This window comes from Octopus sinensis, linkage group LG14, assembly GCF_006345805.1.
Source record: "Octopus sinensis linkage group LG14, ASM634580v1, whole genome shotgun sequence".
NCBI classification, from domain to species: Eukaryota; Metazoa; Mollusca; class Cephalopoda; order Octopoda; family Octopodidae; genus Octopus; species Octopus sinensis.
Window position 1 is genome coordinate 64,370,087 of NC_043010.1, and position 14,509 is coordinate 64,384,595.

Below are 14,509 nucleotides of genomic sequence, written 5' to 3' on the forward strand. Positions count from 1 at the left end.
AAGCATGTGTGACGTATGTATGTGAGAGAGAGCATTTATGTGTGTGTACGTGTGTGCGACAGAAATACATACAAGGTGAATGCGAGCAAAATATAAAAACAGCGCATAGAAAAAATGTCTCTCGGGCTATTCCAGACAATGGAATTAGTTTACCAGTCTATAATAGCCTGATGCACAATAGCAGTTCGTTCTGTAACAGAAATGTTGAAATCACAAACTGCAGATGCCGGTTGAACACATATCGTGTAACGGTTGTGGCTTCAATGCTGTGATAGGTTAACTGGAACAGAAGAAATCTCGTAGATAGTGCTGGGCTGTGAATTCTTGGTGTGCTAATGCACAAACGGCAAGTGGACCAAACTTCCGCGAGTTGCTATGTACATCTTGGTGGAGGTCGACGGTGTTGAAAGGCGACGTTGGTGGTGGAAGGCGACTGTAGTGGACTTGGGACAACATCGTTCTTAGTGATGATGGCGACGAAGATAGCGACGAAGATAGCGACGACGTGAAGTAGACAGACAACGATGATGATGACGAAGGTGGAGAAAAGGCATCGAATATATGATGGCATTCGTCATCATGGCTGTAGAATAAGAAAAAGGGCTCCTTCTATAACGGTCCGAGAGGACGGAAACAAATCGTCGAAAGATGAATGCGTAGAGTTAAATCGTGTTCCGACTTCGCAGAAAAACTGGATTTTTTTTTGTTGTTGATAAGTGATCTCTGGTTTTAGACCAGAATCACGTCGGGGGTCCACCAGTGTTAACGAACTTCGAGAGTGTGAAAGTCTTATCTTGTACTTTCGGGGTACAAGAAGGCAATCACTCACTAGCCGTTGCTTTAATAATCCAGAATCTCTGCCCGTCAGAAACAACAAGACGCAGACGTGAAATATATATAACTACTTTATTCTCTTTCTTGGTAACAATAACAATAAGTGTGTTATCTGATGTCCTTGATTCTGGGCGCGCAAGGCTGAAAGTTAATAGATTGCAATATTTACAATGTCCAGCCGCTATACCAGAAAGGGGTCAAGATGGCGTCGAACAGGGAAGTTGAATGTGGTCGGCAACAATTTGGTTAAAAGTCTTCGGCCAAAGGACTGCTAGAATCAGTTCGAACGGAGAGAAAATATGCCTGACCGCTGCCTTCAATCGCTGGGTCCCAAGTCGCCGCTTGCTGCTGCTAGTGGTCAAACGTTCTACGACCCCCTTGCATCGCTAACCACCACGATAGGCAAGCGGGTCGTGGTTCCGGTGGTTCGCGCATGCACGAGAGGGCCCTTCCTTTCTCTGCCTTGGCAAAGGCACCAACACGCGTGAAATACAAATGGTCGGTGCGCGATCGCGCGCCGTTGCAGGATCACTACAAACATAACAAAGTATACTAACAAGGGGTACAGCAAGGGGTACATCACAGGGAACAACAACTTGTGATGACAAGGGAAGTAATAACATGTATTATCAACGTTGACTACATAGTATACTAACATGGGCGAAGAACGTGTGCTAACAGGGAAGATAACAAAGAATGCAAGAGTCGCACAGCGTGTACTAAGGAGGGAGATGGCAGAAGATTGAGTGCCTGAAGACATCTAACTAATTGCTTGAAATAGTCGTCTGTCTTATACATTTTTAGATTTCTGTTGGTTAAAGTTTTTGACTTTACAAAGTTTTGGGTTGGTTGATTTATTAAGAAGCTAGTTTAGCTTGTTTAAGGTTTGATTTCGATGCAAAAAAAGTTTGGCAAATATCTTCTGTGAAAGTCCTGGTTTGATTCAAGACTTGTGAATGAAACAAACCATCTGGAAGCTTCAGGAAAACTCTGTGAAATTTGCAAGAGAATATGTTCTGTCTTCAGCTGGTGTCGACTATGATGCCAGTAATATTATGTTACTGATATTTAAAAGGCAACAATAAATTCGTAAATTAAAATGTGTTTCTTCTGGGGTTTTTTTCAGCATGCTCTAGCGGCACATATGGAGATAACTGTAGTAAAACCTGTCATTGTATTGACGACAGTTGCAACACAGTATATGGTCAGTGTGCTCATGGATGTGCAGCTGGATATCAGGGTATAGACTGTCAAGCATGTGAGTATGAAACAACTGATTATACCATTGGAATTATGAAGTAATTTCAAAGTGAATATATTTAGTTCAAATCACTTATGGACGAATTTTATGTTAGGACTTCACCTGCCAGAATTTATCTGGCCTTCTGTGATTGGCCTAGTGTAATTCTTTTCCTCATTTGACTGAAAATTACCCCGCCAACCTACTCTCTTGAGGATTTTCTTTTCAAGTATATTTTTTGTTTCGCTTTCTAATTTGTCCTTGCGAAATCGACTCTTTTGTTGTTCCTCTAACAATAAAAGATATTATTTGACTCAGGTTCGTTCTTATTCTTGCTAGAATTTATGTGGGTAATGGGTTACAACCAGTAACTTTATATATCCTCAAGCTTTCGTTAATCTTTCAAGTGATGAAAACCCTTCTGATAATCTTTCCTGTCCCTTAAGGCACACTCTCTGTGGAAGCTCTTCAGGACATTCTATTCCAATCTCTTCCAACCATTCATCTATATCCTTACTCCCAGATCCTAATGCACCAATTATTGCAGGCACAACCTTTACATATTTCATGCTCCAAATTCTCGCAATTTCAAATTTTAAAGGATTGGATTTTAAAATGTTTTTCTTCTTTCTTAACAATCCTGGAATCGAACGGACACGATGGATCAATTAGTAAGCAACTTCGCCTTTCCTTGTCTATTATTGTTATATCTGGTTTATTATTTCCTAGCTTCTTATCTGTTTGAATGGGAAAATCCCATAAAATCTTGCTTTCTCCGACTCAAGCACCCTCTCAACCCAATGGTGATACCAAGTACTTTGAGCTTCAAATCCCCATTTCTGATGAAGCGCCCAGTGAAAAACTTGCAATACTTGGTCATGTCTCCATTTCGTATATTCTGTATGAGCCAACCTGGGATATTCTGCAACAATGTGCACCATTGTTTTATCTCAAATACCTCACACTTTACATTTTGCTGACACCTCCCCATACACATATTTTTTCAAATTATTTGTTTTTATTGCTTTATCTTCAGCTGCTTTAACAAGGCACTCTGTTTCTTTTTTTAAATGTCCTTTTGTTTTTAATGAAGCCCAGATTTTTGTTTCACGTACATCTTCAGTGGCTTTCAAATACTGACCATGCAGAGGTTTCTTTTCAATCTGTTTATAATGCTCTCTTTGAATATCATTTTCATCTTTTCCTCCTATTTCCACATTTGACCACCTGCTCTCTATTCACTGCCTTTAGTATTTTCTGTGTGTTGTTCTATAGTAGCCTACTATATTTTAACAGGCTTTGTCTGTGTTCTTTCAAGACCATACTTCTCATGCAATCTCTAGTGAACAAACTTAGCCCTGTTATCGTGCCTCTTTTTGTATTCCTTTTGGATTAGTTTGCTAAATTCACTCACAATATGTGAGATTATTTCGTTTTTTTGATGCCATAAACCCACAAAGGAGCGATTCACTGTTCTTGTCTATTTGGACCTTGGAGTAATTATTTCTCAGGGTTTGTTCCTGGGTACTACATATCAATGCCTATGTGCATCTCTGCTGTTCCACTGGCAGCTTGTCAGTTATTTTCAGCATGTCTTACGCACAGTTAGTTACATTCCTGACATCAACTTCCAAATCAGTAGTAAGTAGGAGAATGGCCGGTAATTTTCCACTGCATTACATTTACTGGAGTCCTTTTTGGTAAAGAGCTGTTTTCCCTGTGGTAATGCATTTTGGGATTTATACCCTGTTGTTGATCATTTTATCCATTTGCATATCTATTCTTTTGTATAATTCTGGGAAATTTTCCAGCCATTACCTTTGAACCCCATCCGGGCCAGGACACTTCCAGTTTGAGATCATTGTTGTCTTCTCGGTCACATTTCAGTTGATATTCGTATACTGCTCTGTTCCATTTAAATTTTCTCGGATCTTAATTCCTTCAAGCATCTTTCTGATGATTTCTTCCATTATCTCAGATGTTACTCTAAAAACTCCTACTTTCTTCAGCGTTCGGTTTCTCATTGCTGCTAACCTCTCCATCTGCTGATAAACCATTTTCTGATCTGGCTGGAACAATATATTGATTTTATGTTGTAAAATTCTGTGGTCAGATCCCTTGATTTTTGTATATCTGCAGGGCTACATTCAATCCCTTTTTCGTGATACTAAACCTACGTTCTAGTTTTGATATTTCTCCTATTTGATTTCACCTTGTTTCTTTCTTTTCAGAGTGTTGATATGCTTTCGTGATTCATTCATTGATTACATTATCCTTCTTTTCTTCCAAGGCTCTTTTGTCTCATTTCCTCTTTTACAATTTGGTTTGAGGGTTACTTTTCTTCTTATATAGATGATACTAGTTTTAACCAATCTACCTGTAGCATTTATATTATCTTTCTTAGTTACTTTCAGTATTTTATTCATCTTCCGAGTCAATCCGCTGAGCAAAATTATACCACTTTCTTGAATTCATTTACTTCTATGTTCAAATTTTTCTGAATGATACTAGTGATATCTTCAATCATTACTCTATCCTCGTCGCTCAATCCTTCGATATTCTCAAAACTTAAGTCAGCACCATTCTCCAGAGCAACTTCATTCAATACAACTCATCAACATTTTCTGTAACAATACAACTTCACTCACAGTGTTTTTGATCGTCCCCGTCTTCTTAATCTCATCAAATTCTAATGCTGTTAACCATTCTTTCTTCCTTATTATCCTTGCTTGGTCATGTAGACTCTCTCTGAAATATCTAAGTTGAGCATCTCCATCCAAATGCCACGCATTCTCTTTCTGTATCCTTTTATAGGTTTCCCTTCATCATCAACAGGTCTGCTAAAAAAATAACATTCTATGGCAGCTATTTTCATCACCTTAGACCATTTTGTCCTGGCAAACATATAATGACGACCGGGCCTGTGCTACTCACCCACAAGGCAAGAGCCCGTCACCTGAAGTTTCGTCCACATTTACGCCGTTGTTTGTATTAATACTTTTATCCATTACTCTCATACAAAGGAAAGTGATTTAACAACCACCAGTATTTTCATTCGAGACACTTTCTCTAGAGGGTTTGTATCAGAATGTAACGACGGGTGAAATACTATTAAGCATTTCGTCCAACGTGCTAACGATTTTACCAGCTAGCCACCTTAACAAAAATTCCCAGGAGTGAAAATGTCAAATATAAAAATATAAAACATTGGAATGAACAAGAATGACACTAAACACTGTACACGAGGGTAGATGTGGACTATCAGAGCCTTGACTAGCAACTCACCTAGTGATGGTGTCACAATAAAAATACTGGTGGTTGCACAATCTTACAAATAGTACCTCTAAATGAGTGATGTCAAATTTAAATAATAACCACAACTGCACTAACAGGACTGGAACTGTAAATGGTAAAGATGTCGCGCTCGGCAGGCAGGGAGTATCTGGTCAAGTTCTGGCTGATCGTCATCAAGCTATTGATCAGGACCAAAGTCGCAGTCAAAAGTGCAAAATAAAAAGAATGAAATGGGGGAAAAGAAGTAAACTAAATAGTAATCGAATACTGGCTGAGAAGTGAGCCAAATAAAAGAGGCTTCATGAATCAAATGAAGAGAATATGGGATGAAGAAAGGAGGCTTTGAAGCATCCGCCCTGTGACTGATAGACTAAACAAGAGTAATATGTGGGGACGACTGGGTTATGGCAGTAGAGATTGAAGAAATTCAGAGAAACATAATAATAAATTAGCAGAAGGAGAGTGAAACAACGGTAGCAGAGAGCGGTAATGAAAGGGTAAAACATGAAGAATATGAAACGGATGGAAGAATTGACACAAAAAAAGCAGCCAAATTGAAAAAAAAAATGATGATAAATGCAAAGGTTTCGAACGGCATAGACTGTTCCAATAAAATAGAAGGTGTCTATATGAGGAAACAGAGGGACACCAACACTAAGAACTGATTTGAGATGCGGAAGAAAGTAAAGAATTTGGAGGAAGACTGTAGAAGAAGCCGGCGAGATATAAAGAAAGCGCGGAGTGGCTAACAAAAGTAGAAAGGGTGTTTTGTTCAACATCCTTAAACAACCTTTATTCAGATACCTTTTGAGTGGGATGGGTTACTCGACCAGTAGAAAATTCTAACTGTGCCCCACCTGCAAGGTCATGCGCTGTTTATCTTGATATGAGATCACCATGTTGCGCACATATAGTTGGAATGCATGTGCCTGGTGTACCCTTATCAGACGGGTAGTCATGAGGGGCATACTGGGCTTCGTATATTTTACCCCAGTGTCACTTTGATGGCATGCACTGCTCTTTCACTCAATAATAATAATAATAATGATAATTATAATAATAATAATAATAGTAGTAGTAATAATAATAATAATAATAATAATGATAATTATAATCATAATAATAATAGTAGTAGTAGTAGTAATAATAATAATAATAATATTAGTGATGATGATGATAATAATAATAATAATAATAATAATAGTAATAATAATAATAATAAATGCCCTGATGCAGTACCAGGCAGTGGCTCTCATGGCTTCTGATCTTAACTGATTGGAAGTGTTATCATGTACATTGTTTTGTCTTGGTATAAAAGATGGGCTACAGCAAATATTCTGCTCAATACCACAGATTTGCTTGTCAGTTGTTTGACCTTAACCAGTTGAGCATGTCCCTTAGTGGCTGACGATATGTGCATCTCTGATCACGAGCAGAAGTAGTGGGGGAGCATCATAGCCATGTGTTGAGAGGGATTCTTTGGGGTTTGAATAATTCACCTCTGGAAACATGGGTGGTTCTTTCAACATCCTTAAACAACCCTTATTCAGGGACCTTTTGAGCGGGATGGGTTACTCAACCTGAAGAAAATTCTAACTGGGCCCCACCTGCAAGGTCATGTGCTGTTTATCTTGATATGAGATCACCATGTCGCGCACATATGGTTGTGATGCATGTGCCTAGTGTACCCTTCGTATATTTTACCCCAGTGTCACTTTGATGGCATGCACTGCTCTCTCACTCAATAATAATAATAATAATAATAATAATAATGAAAATTGACAGGAAAACGAAAAAACAACAGTAACTGAAGATCTCGCATTTGCTGAAGAACACAGAGAGTCTATGGCAGAAATGAGGCAGAAAATCCTGAATACGCTTGAAGTTGTAAGACATACAAGTATGAATGATAGAGAACCACTTCATAAACTCTCAAACACAAACCAAAATAAAAAACAAATCCAAATTGGCAACTATGTAACAAATGAAATAATACGAGAATTAAAACCTGATTTTACTGAGTTAAATGTAATTATTTACGCTTCTACTAGGGCAATTGAAACCAGCTGTATGCCCCCGAAAAAACAAAGAAAACCAAACCTGGGAAGAAATCAAACCTGGAGAAGTAAAATTGAAAAAGAGATTGAATTTATGAGAGGGGAAATATCAATATTAAATGAACTAATATGTGGAAATGATGTAAGATCCAGAACAGGAAGAAAGATGAAGAGAAAATTTGGATCCTCACCAAGAGAAGAACTGATATCAATAAAAGAAACGCTGAAACAAAAAGTCCGAGCAAAAGCCCAAAGAATACGAAGATTTGAGAAGAGAAACAAGTTTTACAAGCAAAATAAGCTGTTCACATCCAATGCCAAAAAATTCTACAGAGAAATAAGGAAGGAGAAAGCAACCGTTAAAGACCCCCCTCCCATGGAAGAAGTTCAAAACTTTTGGAAAAGGATTTGGAGTGACAAGAAGACGTACAACATAAATGCAGACTGGATTATACAAACTGAAGGATCCTACCAAAATTTACAACAAGCATGGGAAGACATCACAATAGCAGACCTAAGAAAGGGACTCACGAAGGCCCATAATTGGAAATCCCCCGGTAAAGATAGGGTGCCGAATTTCTGGCTCGCATCGCTCCCATGCGCACACGGTAAGCTAGTTCAGCTGCTCAATGGAATTATGAGAGACCCAAAGAAAACACCTGAATGGTTAGCAAGTGGCATTACTTACCTACTCCCAAAGAATAACGAAACCAACCTTCCAAAAAACTATCGGCCTATAACCTGTCTATCCACCACGTATAAAATCCTAACATCTATCCTGGCGGAGAAAACATATGCATTCATGGAGAAGAACGATATTTTCCCCATTGAACAAAAAGGGTGCCGCCGAGGCTCTTACGGATGCAAAGATCAACTGCTAATCAATCATATGATCCTTGAGAACTGTCACAACAAGCGCAGAAATCTCAGCACCGCATGGATTGACAACAAAAAGGCCTTCGACAGTATACCGCATCCATGGATCTTGAGATCGCTGGACATCTTCAAAATTTCCCCTGTGATTTCAAACTTCCTGAAGCACAATATGTCGTTGTGGAATACGAATCTCCAATTATACCACTCTAATGGAGTACTTGCCTCAGAAAATATAAACATCAACTGTGGAATTTTTCAAGGTGACTCACTTTCACCTTTAATATTCTGCATAGCCCTAATACCCCTTATAAGTGAATTAAACAGAACAGGGTATGGGTATAAAATTGCCAATAAAAAAATAAGCCATCTATTTTATATGGATGACTTAAAACTTTATGGTAAAGACAATAATGAACTTGAAGGCCTATTGCGCACCGTGAAAGCATTCAGCGATGACATCGGGATGGAGTTTGGACTTGAGAAGTGTGCCAAGGCCACTTTCCAGAAAGGGAAAGTGAAGACCACAAATTCAGTCGTGTTAGATGTTGACACAGTCATAAGAGAGCTTGAGCAAGAACAAACATACAAATATTTAGGGATAAACGAAGGCTTTGGTATTCAGCATGCAAGCATGAAAGAGAAAATCAGGAAGGAATGTTATAGGAGAGTTCGTGCAGTCCTGAAATCTGAACTAAATGCACGTAACAAGGTGTTAGCTATAAATTCCTTAGCAGTTCCAGTTGTTACTTATAGCTACAATGTGTTGAACTGGAATATGAGTGAAGTAAAGAATATAGATAGAAAAATACGCAAGCTGCTGAGTTGTAATAGGATGCACCACCCAAAGGCAGACGTAGATCGCCTTTACCTTCCCAGACCCCAAGGAGGTCGAGGCCTGATCCAATTTGAACTAGCTTACAAAACAACCACAATTGGACTGGCCAAATATCTCGAAATATCGAATGACTGGATGCTAAAGCTCGTGGAAAATCACGAGAGACGAAAGAAGCTTCATTCTATCATAAAGGAAAGCAAAAAATTTGCTATTGATCTCGTGCAGGATACCCAAACTGAACAACCTGAGGGAAGTACGGCAACTATTGTTGCAAAGAAGGTGAAAATGATAGCAATGAAAAAAGCGCACGAGCAATTAGCTGATAGGTGCGAGGAGAAACCTCTGCACGGCAAATATGTGACCCGCAGCAAACAAGCTGATGTTGACCAGAAGCAAACCCATCAGTGGCTACAGAGCTCAGGGCTAAAAGCAGAGAGCGAAGGTTTCATCCTGGCTGCTCAAGATCAAAGCCTATTAACCCGGAACTACCAGGCCAATGTGATGAAAAATGGTGCAGACCCAAAATGCCGATTCTGCAACGACATGATTGAAACAGTGAACCACCTAATCTCTGGATGTAAAGTCTTAGCACCAGTGGAGTATAAATTAAGACATGACAGAGTTGGCCAATATCTCCACAGGCTAATAAGTCGGCATTACAATATGAAAACTGCCGACAAGTGGTATAATCACCACCCTGAGGCTGTAACCGAAGGAGAAAATGTAACCATTCTGTGGGACTTTCCAGTACATGCAGACCGAACCATCAAGGCCAATAAACCAGATATTGTTGTGAAAGACCAAAACAATAAAGTTTGCTTATTGATCGACATGAGCATCCCCTGTGATCATAATATCTCAGCGAAAGAGTTTGACAAGCTCAGAAAATATAAAGACCTACTCATTGAAATTGAGAAAATGTGGCATCTCAAGGCGGTTACAATACCAGTGATCGTAGGAGCACTAGGAATGATCAAGAAGGGAACCGAAAATTATATGAGAATGATCCCTGGCTTACCATCCCTGCAAGCAGTGCAAAAGATTGTCTTAACTGGTACATCACACGTATTGAGAAGAGCATTGTCGATGTGAGAACTGTTGCTGCTCATGTATTTTAATTTAGCTTTAAAAAAAAAAAAAAAAAAAAAACCAACTACTGAGTTTGGTTTAATGGCCTACCAAAGTATACTATGAGTTTCTTTGCCCTAGGAGTCGGGAAGACACTCGGCAAGAAATGGAAGCAAATTTGAAAGAAGAAAAAAAAAGTAACAATAATAATAATAATAATAATAATGAAAATTGACAGGAAAATCCGCAAGCTACTGACTTGTAATAAGATGCACCATCCAAAGGCAGACGTGGATCGCCTTTACCTTCCCAGAGCTCAGGGTGGTCGAAGTTTGATCCAGCTTGAACTTACATACAAAACCACCACAATCGGATTGGCCAAATACCTTGAAGCAACCAACGATTGGATGCTAAAACTTGTTGAAAAACATGAAAGGCCTAAAAAACTTCACTCTATTCTCAAAGAGAGCAAAAAATTCGCTGCTGATCTCTTAGATACCCACCAGATTGAGCAGGCTGAAGGAAATGCACCAACTACAGCTGCAAAGAAAATAAAATTAATTGCAAAGACAAAAGCACATGAAAATTTAGCTAGCAGATGGGAACAGAAACCTTTCCATGGCAAGTATGTGGCCCGTAGCAAACAAGCTGATGTCCACCAGAAATACACGCACCAATGGTTACGAAGTTCAGGGCTAAAAGCAGAGAGTGAAGGTTTCATATTAGCTGCTGAGACCAAAGCTTTTTTACCTGGAACTACCAAGCCAAAGTGATGAAAAATGGAGCTGACCCAAAATGCCGATTCTGTAACGATGAGATTGAAACAATAGACCACCTAATCTCAGGGTGTAGAGTCTTAGCACCTGCAGAATATAAAGCAAGACATGACAGAGTAGGCCAGTATTTACACTGGACAATATGTCAGCATTACAAAATCAAAACCGCTGACAAATGGTAAAACATCATCCTGAAGCTGTGACTGAGGGAGAAAATGTGTCGATTCTGTGGGACTTCCCCGTGCAGACCGACAGGACTATAAAAGCTAATAAACCGGATATCATTATAAAAGATCAGACAAAAAGGATGTGTTTAGTAATTGACATGAGTATTCCCTGTGATCACAATATAGCGGCGAAAGAATTTGACAAGATTAGTAAATATAAAGACCTGCTAATGGAAATTGAAAAAATGTGGCATCTCAAGACGACTACAGTACCAGTGATTGTAGGATCTCTAGGAATGATTAAAAAAGGTACTGAAACCTATTTGAAAATGATTCCAGGCTTACCATCCCTACAGGAAGTGCAAAAAATTGTATTAACTGGAACGGCTTATCTACTGAGAAGAGCACTATCGTTGTGAAAATAACATCCATCCATGAATTTATTTATTTATTAATTTTTAAATACATATTTTATCTGTGAATTTGCACATGTAATCTGGGAATGCATATAATGCCCTTCTCTGCCCTAGGTGTATGGAAAACACTCGGCGAGAAACAAAAGAAAATTTGAAGAAAGAAGGAAAAAAGCATAATAATAATAATAATAATAATAATAATAATAATAATAATAATAATAATAATAATAGGAAGCGATTGGAAACTTCCCATGTTATGATTGATGATACATCTAGTGATGGGGTCACAATAAAAATACTGGTAATTGTGCAATCTGATAATCGCTATCTCATATGAGTGACGATGAAAAATATTGTGAAAGCGTTGCACCTGGCAGGCTCACAGCTACTGGTCCGATTCCCGCCTGTCGTTATCCAGCTAGGGACCCAACCACACAGATTAGATGGAACTAACAAATCAATGCTGTGGTCATGGAATGTTACTACCTGAGCAACCCTGTAAACGAAAATAGTTTTCATATATTAGGGGACTAGCAGTATCGCCCGGCGTTGCTCGGGTTTGTAAGGGAAATAACTATATAAGCATTTTTAGAGAGTTATAGCCCCAAAATAGCAAAATATGCATTAAAAATGGAAAAAATATGATGGTAAATTTTTTTTTAAATCGTTGACTCATCGTAGACATTTTTAGAGAGTTACTTCCCTTATATAATAGCGAAAAATGCATTAAAATGGAAAAAAAACGATGGTAATTTTTTTTTTAAATCGTAGACTCATGTAGACGCTTTCTTAGCCATTTCTGTTTTGGTGTCTTCAAGCCATGAAGTCGTTGTTCTAAAAGAACGCTGGTCTCCTTGACAACGCATTACGACGTTGATTTCCTTACACTCCCTTCCCCACAGCTTCACGAGGGAAGGAAGAAGGGGGAAAAGCAACACAGGTGCAGGTGTGACCATGGACGCCAACTCCGCCGCCATCGACACACGAAAAATTATGCATTAAAATGGAATAAAAAATGATGTTAAATTATTTTTAAAATCGTAGACTCATCGTAGACGCGCGCTAATACTCAGACGGGCTCGATATGAATCACGACTATAAGCTACCCGAATTTGGTTAAACTGCACCGCAAAATGTGGGAGTAGTTAGGAATCTAAATCGAAGGGGACAGACACTCACACAACTACAGTTTTATATATATAGATATACATAGCGCAGTAGTGGTGAGATGTGACAGCAAAGAAAAGCATACATTCACTCTCTGCATGCAATTAGGCTCGGAAAGTTCGTGAGGAACCCATTGACCCAATTTGCTGACTTTTCCGATAGCACACAGGTCTCAATGAATGGTTGAATGATCAAATCCAAGCTTCTCTGCTAGTTCCTCAACAGTTACGATGAGATTTTGTTCCACCAGGGTTTTCAGGATGTCCTTGTCGAGTTCTACAGATCTTTCAGGATGAGGCTCGTCTTCTAGGCTGTAGTTTATGGCTCGGAATTTCTGGAACCACCATTGACACTGCCTTACGCTTATTGTCCAATCCCCATATACTGCATTAATATTTCTTGTACTTTCCGTTGCGTTGTTGTCTTTATTGAAGTCATAAAGCAAAATATGCCAAATATGCTCCTTTGTTACTTCCAACATAGCTTTGAAAAAAATAGCTGTTAAAATCGAAATGCACTCTTCAAAACTTGCACTATGAATAAGGACAAGATAAAATTACTACCTGCTTTTATAGCAAGTTAATATAAGTAGTTTATCCCATTCCCCTCTGACTTTTAGTTCAAGCTGTTGAAAAAACCGCATTATTATATATATATACATACATACATACATATACACACACACACTCTCTCTCTCTCACACATGCACACATTTATATTCTGTTATTCTTTTATATGTTTCAGCCTTGAGGTTGTGGCCATGCTGGATCATGTGTGTGTGTGTGTGTGTGTGTGTGTGTGTCTATCTGTCTGTCTGTCTGTATGTATATATGTATATGTATGTGTGTGAATAATAATATTTTCAACAGATGTGTTGCAAATGTATCTGATTGTTCTCAAGCTTCAAATTTACTCTCTTCCAAGAACATTTTCACTCACTCTTATTTGTTAGCTTCCCATACATTTTACTCATGTATCTATCAGCGTTCATGGACAGTAACAAATATTACATCTAGTTTCATTTTATTCGTTACACAGTGTGTGTGTGCGTTTGCGTGTGCTGTAAACCAGACTAAGAAAAGCATTTGACACACACACCAGAATGTGAGTTTTCTGTAAATTTTGCTTAATTGGAGTTTAAATTTTAAAAACTGGAGCTGGCATGACGCGATGCATTGTACTCTTAAAATTGCTAGGTAAATTGTAATTGAAGAAATCCTATATTGTAGATTTGTATAACTCCCAAAGGGAGGCAGATAAAATCTGCCTTTTATAATAAGAGATACCGACAACTTATGTATGATCAAGGAAGAGAAAGAGGATAGTTTCAATACACAGAACAGAGATTATGTGATCAAGATAGACAAATAAGAAAAAAATTGTTGGTTCATGGAAGTATAGCTCAAAGCTATCAAAAGACGGGTATTGGGAAACAGCAGTAGAGGAAACGATGAAAATGCTGTTCATACTGATAAAAGTAATCTCATAGTAGAAAGCAGAGGTGAGATCTCTAATAAACCACAGGAAAGGAACAGTGATAACTTGCTCGATGAGAGACATGAAATTCTGAAATACACGAGAACAAAAAAACATTACAGAAACAAAAAATTTGATGAAGGCAGCAAGTATTTCTGTAGCAGAAAATGTAGATGATGATGTCAAGAAAAAGATATATAATGGGAGTGACAAAAGAAAAAAAATCCATGGTAGAAAAGAAGAATACAGGTGGGGTTAAATATGTTCCCGAAAGACATTACTGGTGAAACCGAAAAGAGAAGA

General features: G+C 38.5%; 1 protein-coding gene across 1 annotated transcript in view; it reads left to right on the forward strand.

Annotated features, from left to right (window-relative positions):
• The window catches only part of LOC115219450, a 124,954-nt gene that overhangs the window by 27,211 nt on the left and 83,234 nt on the right, over window positions 1-14,509 (forward strand). Inside the window, exon 6 of the mRNA XM_036509407.1 lies at window positions 1,961-2,092. Coding sequence (XP_036365300.1) covers window positions 1,961-2,092 — 132 coding nt within the window. The remainder of the gene's footprint in view (window positions 1-1,960; window positions 2,093-14,509) is intronic.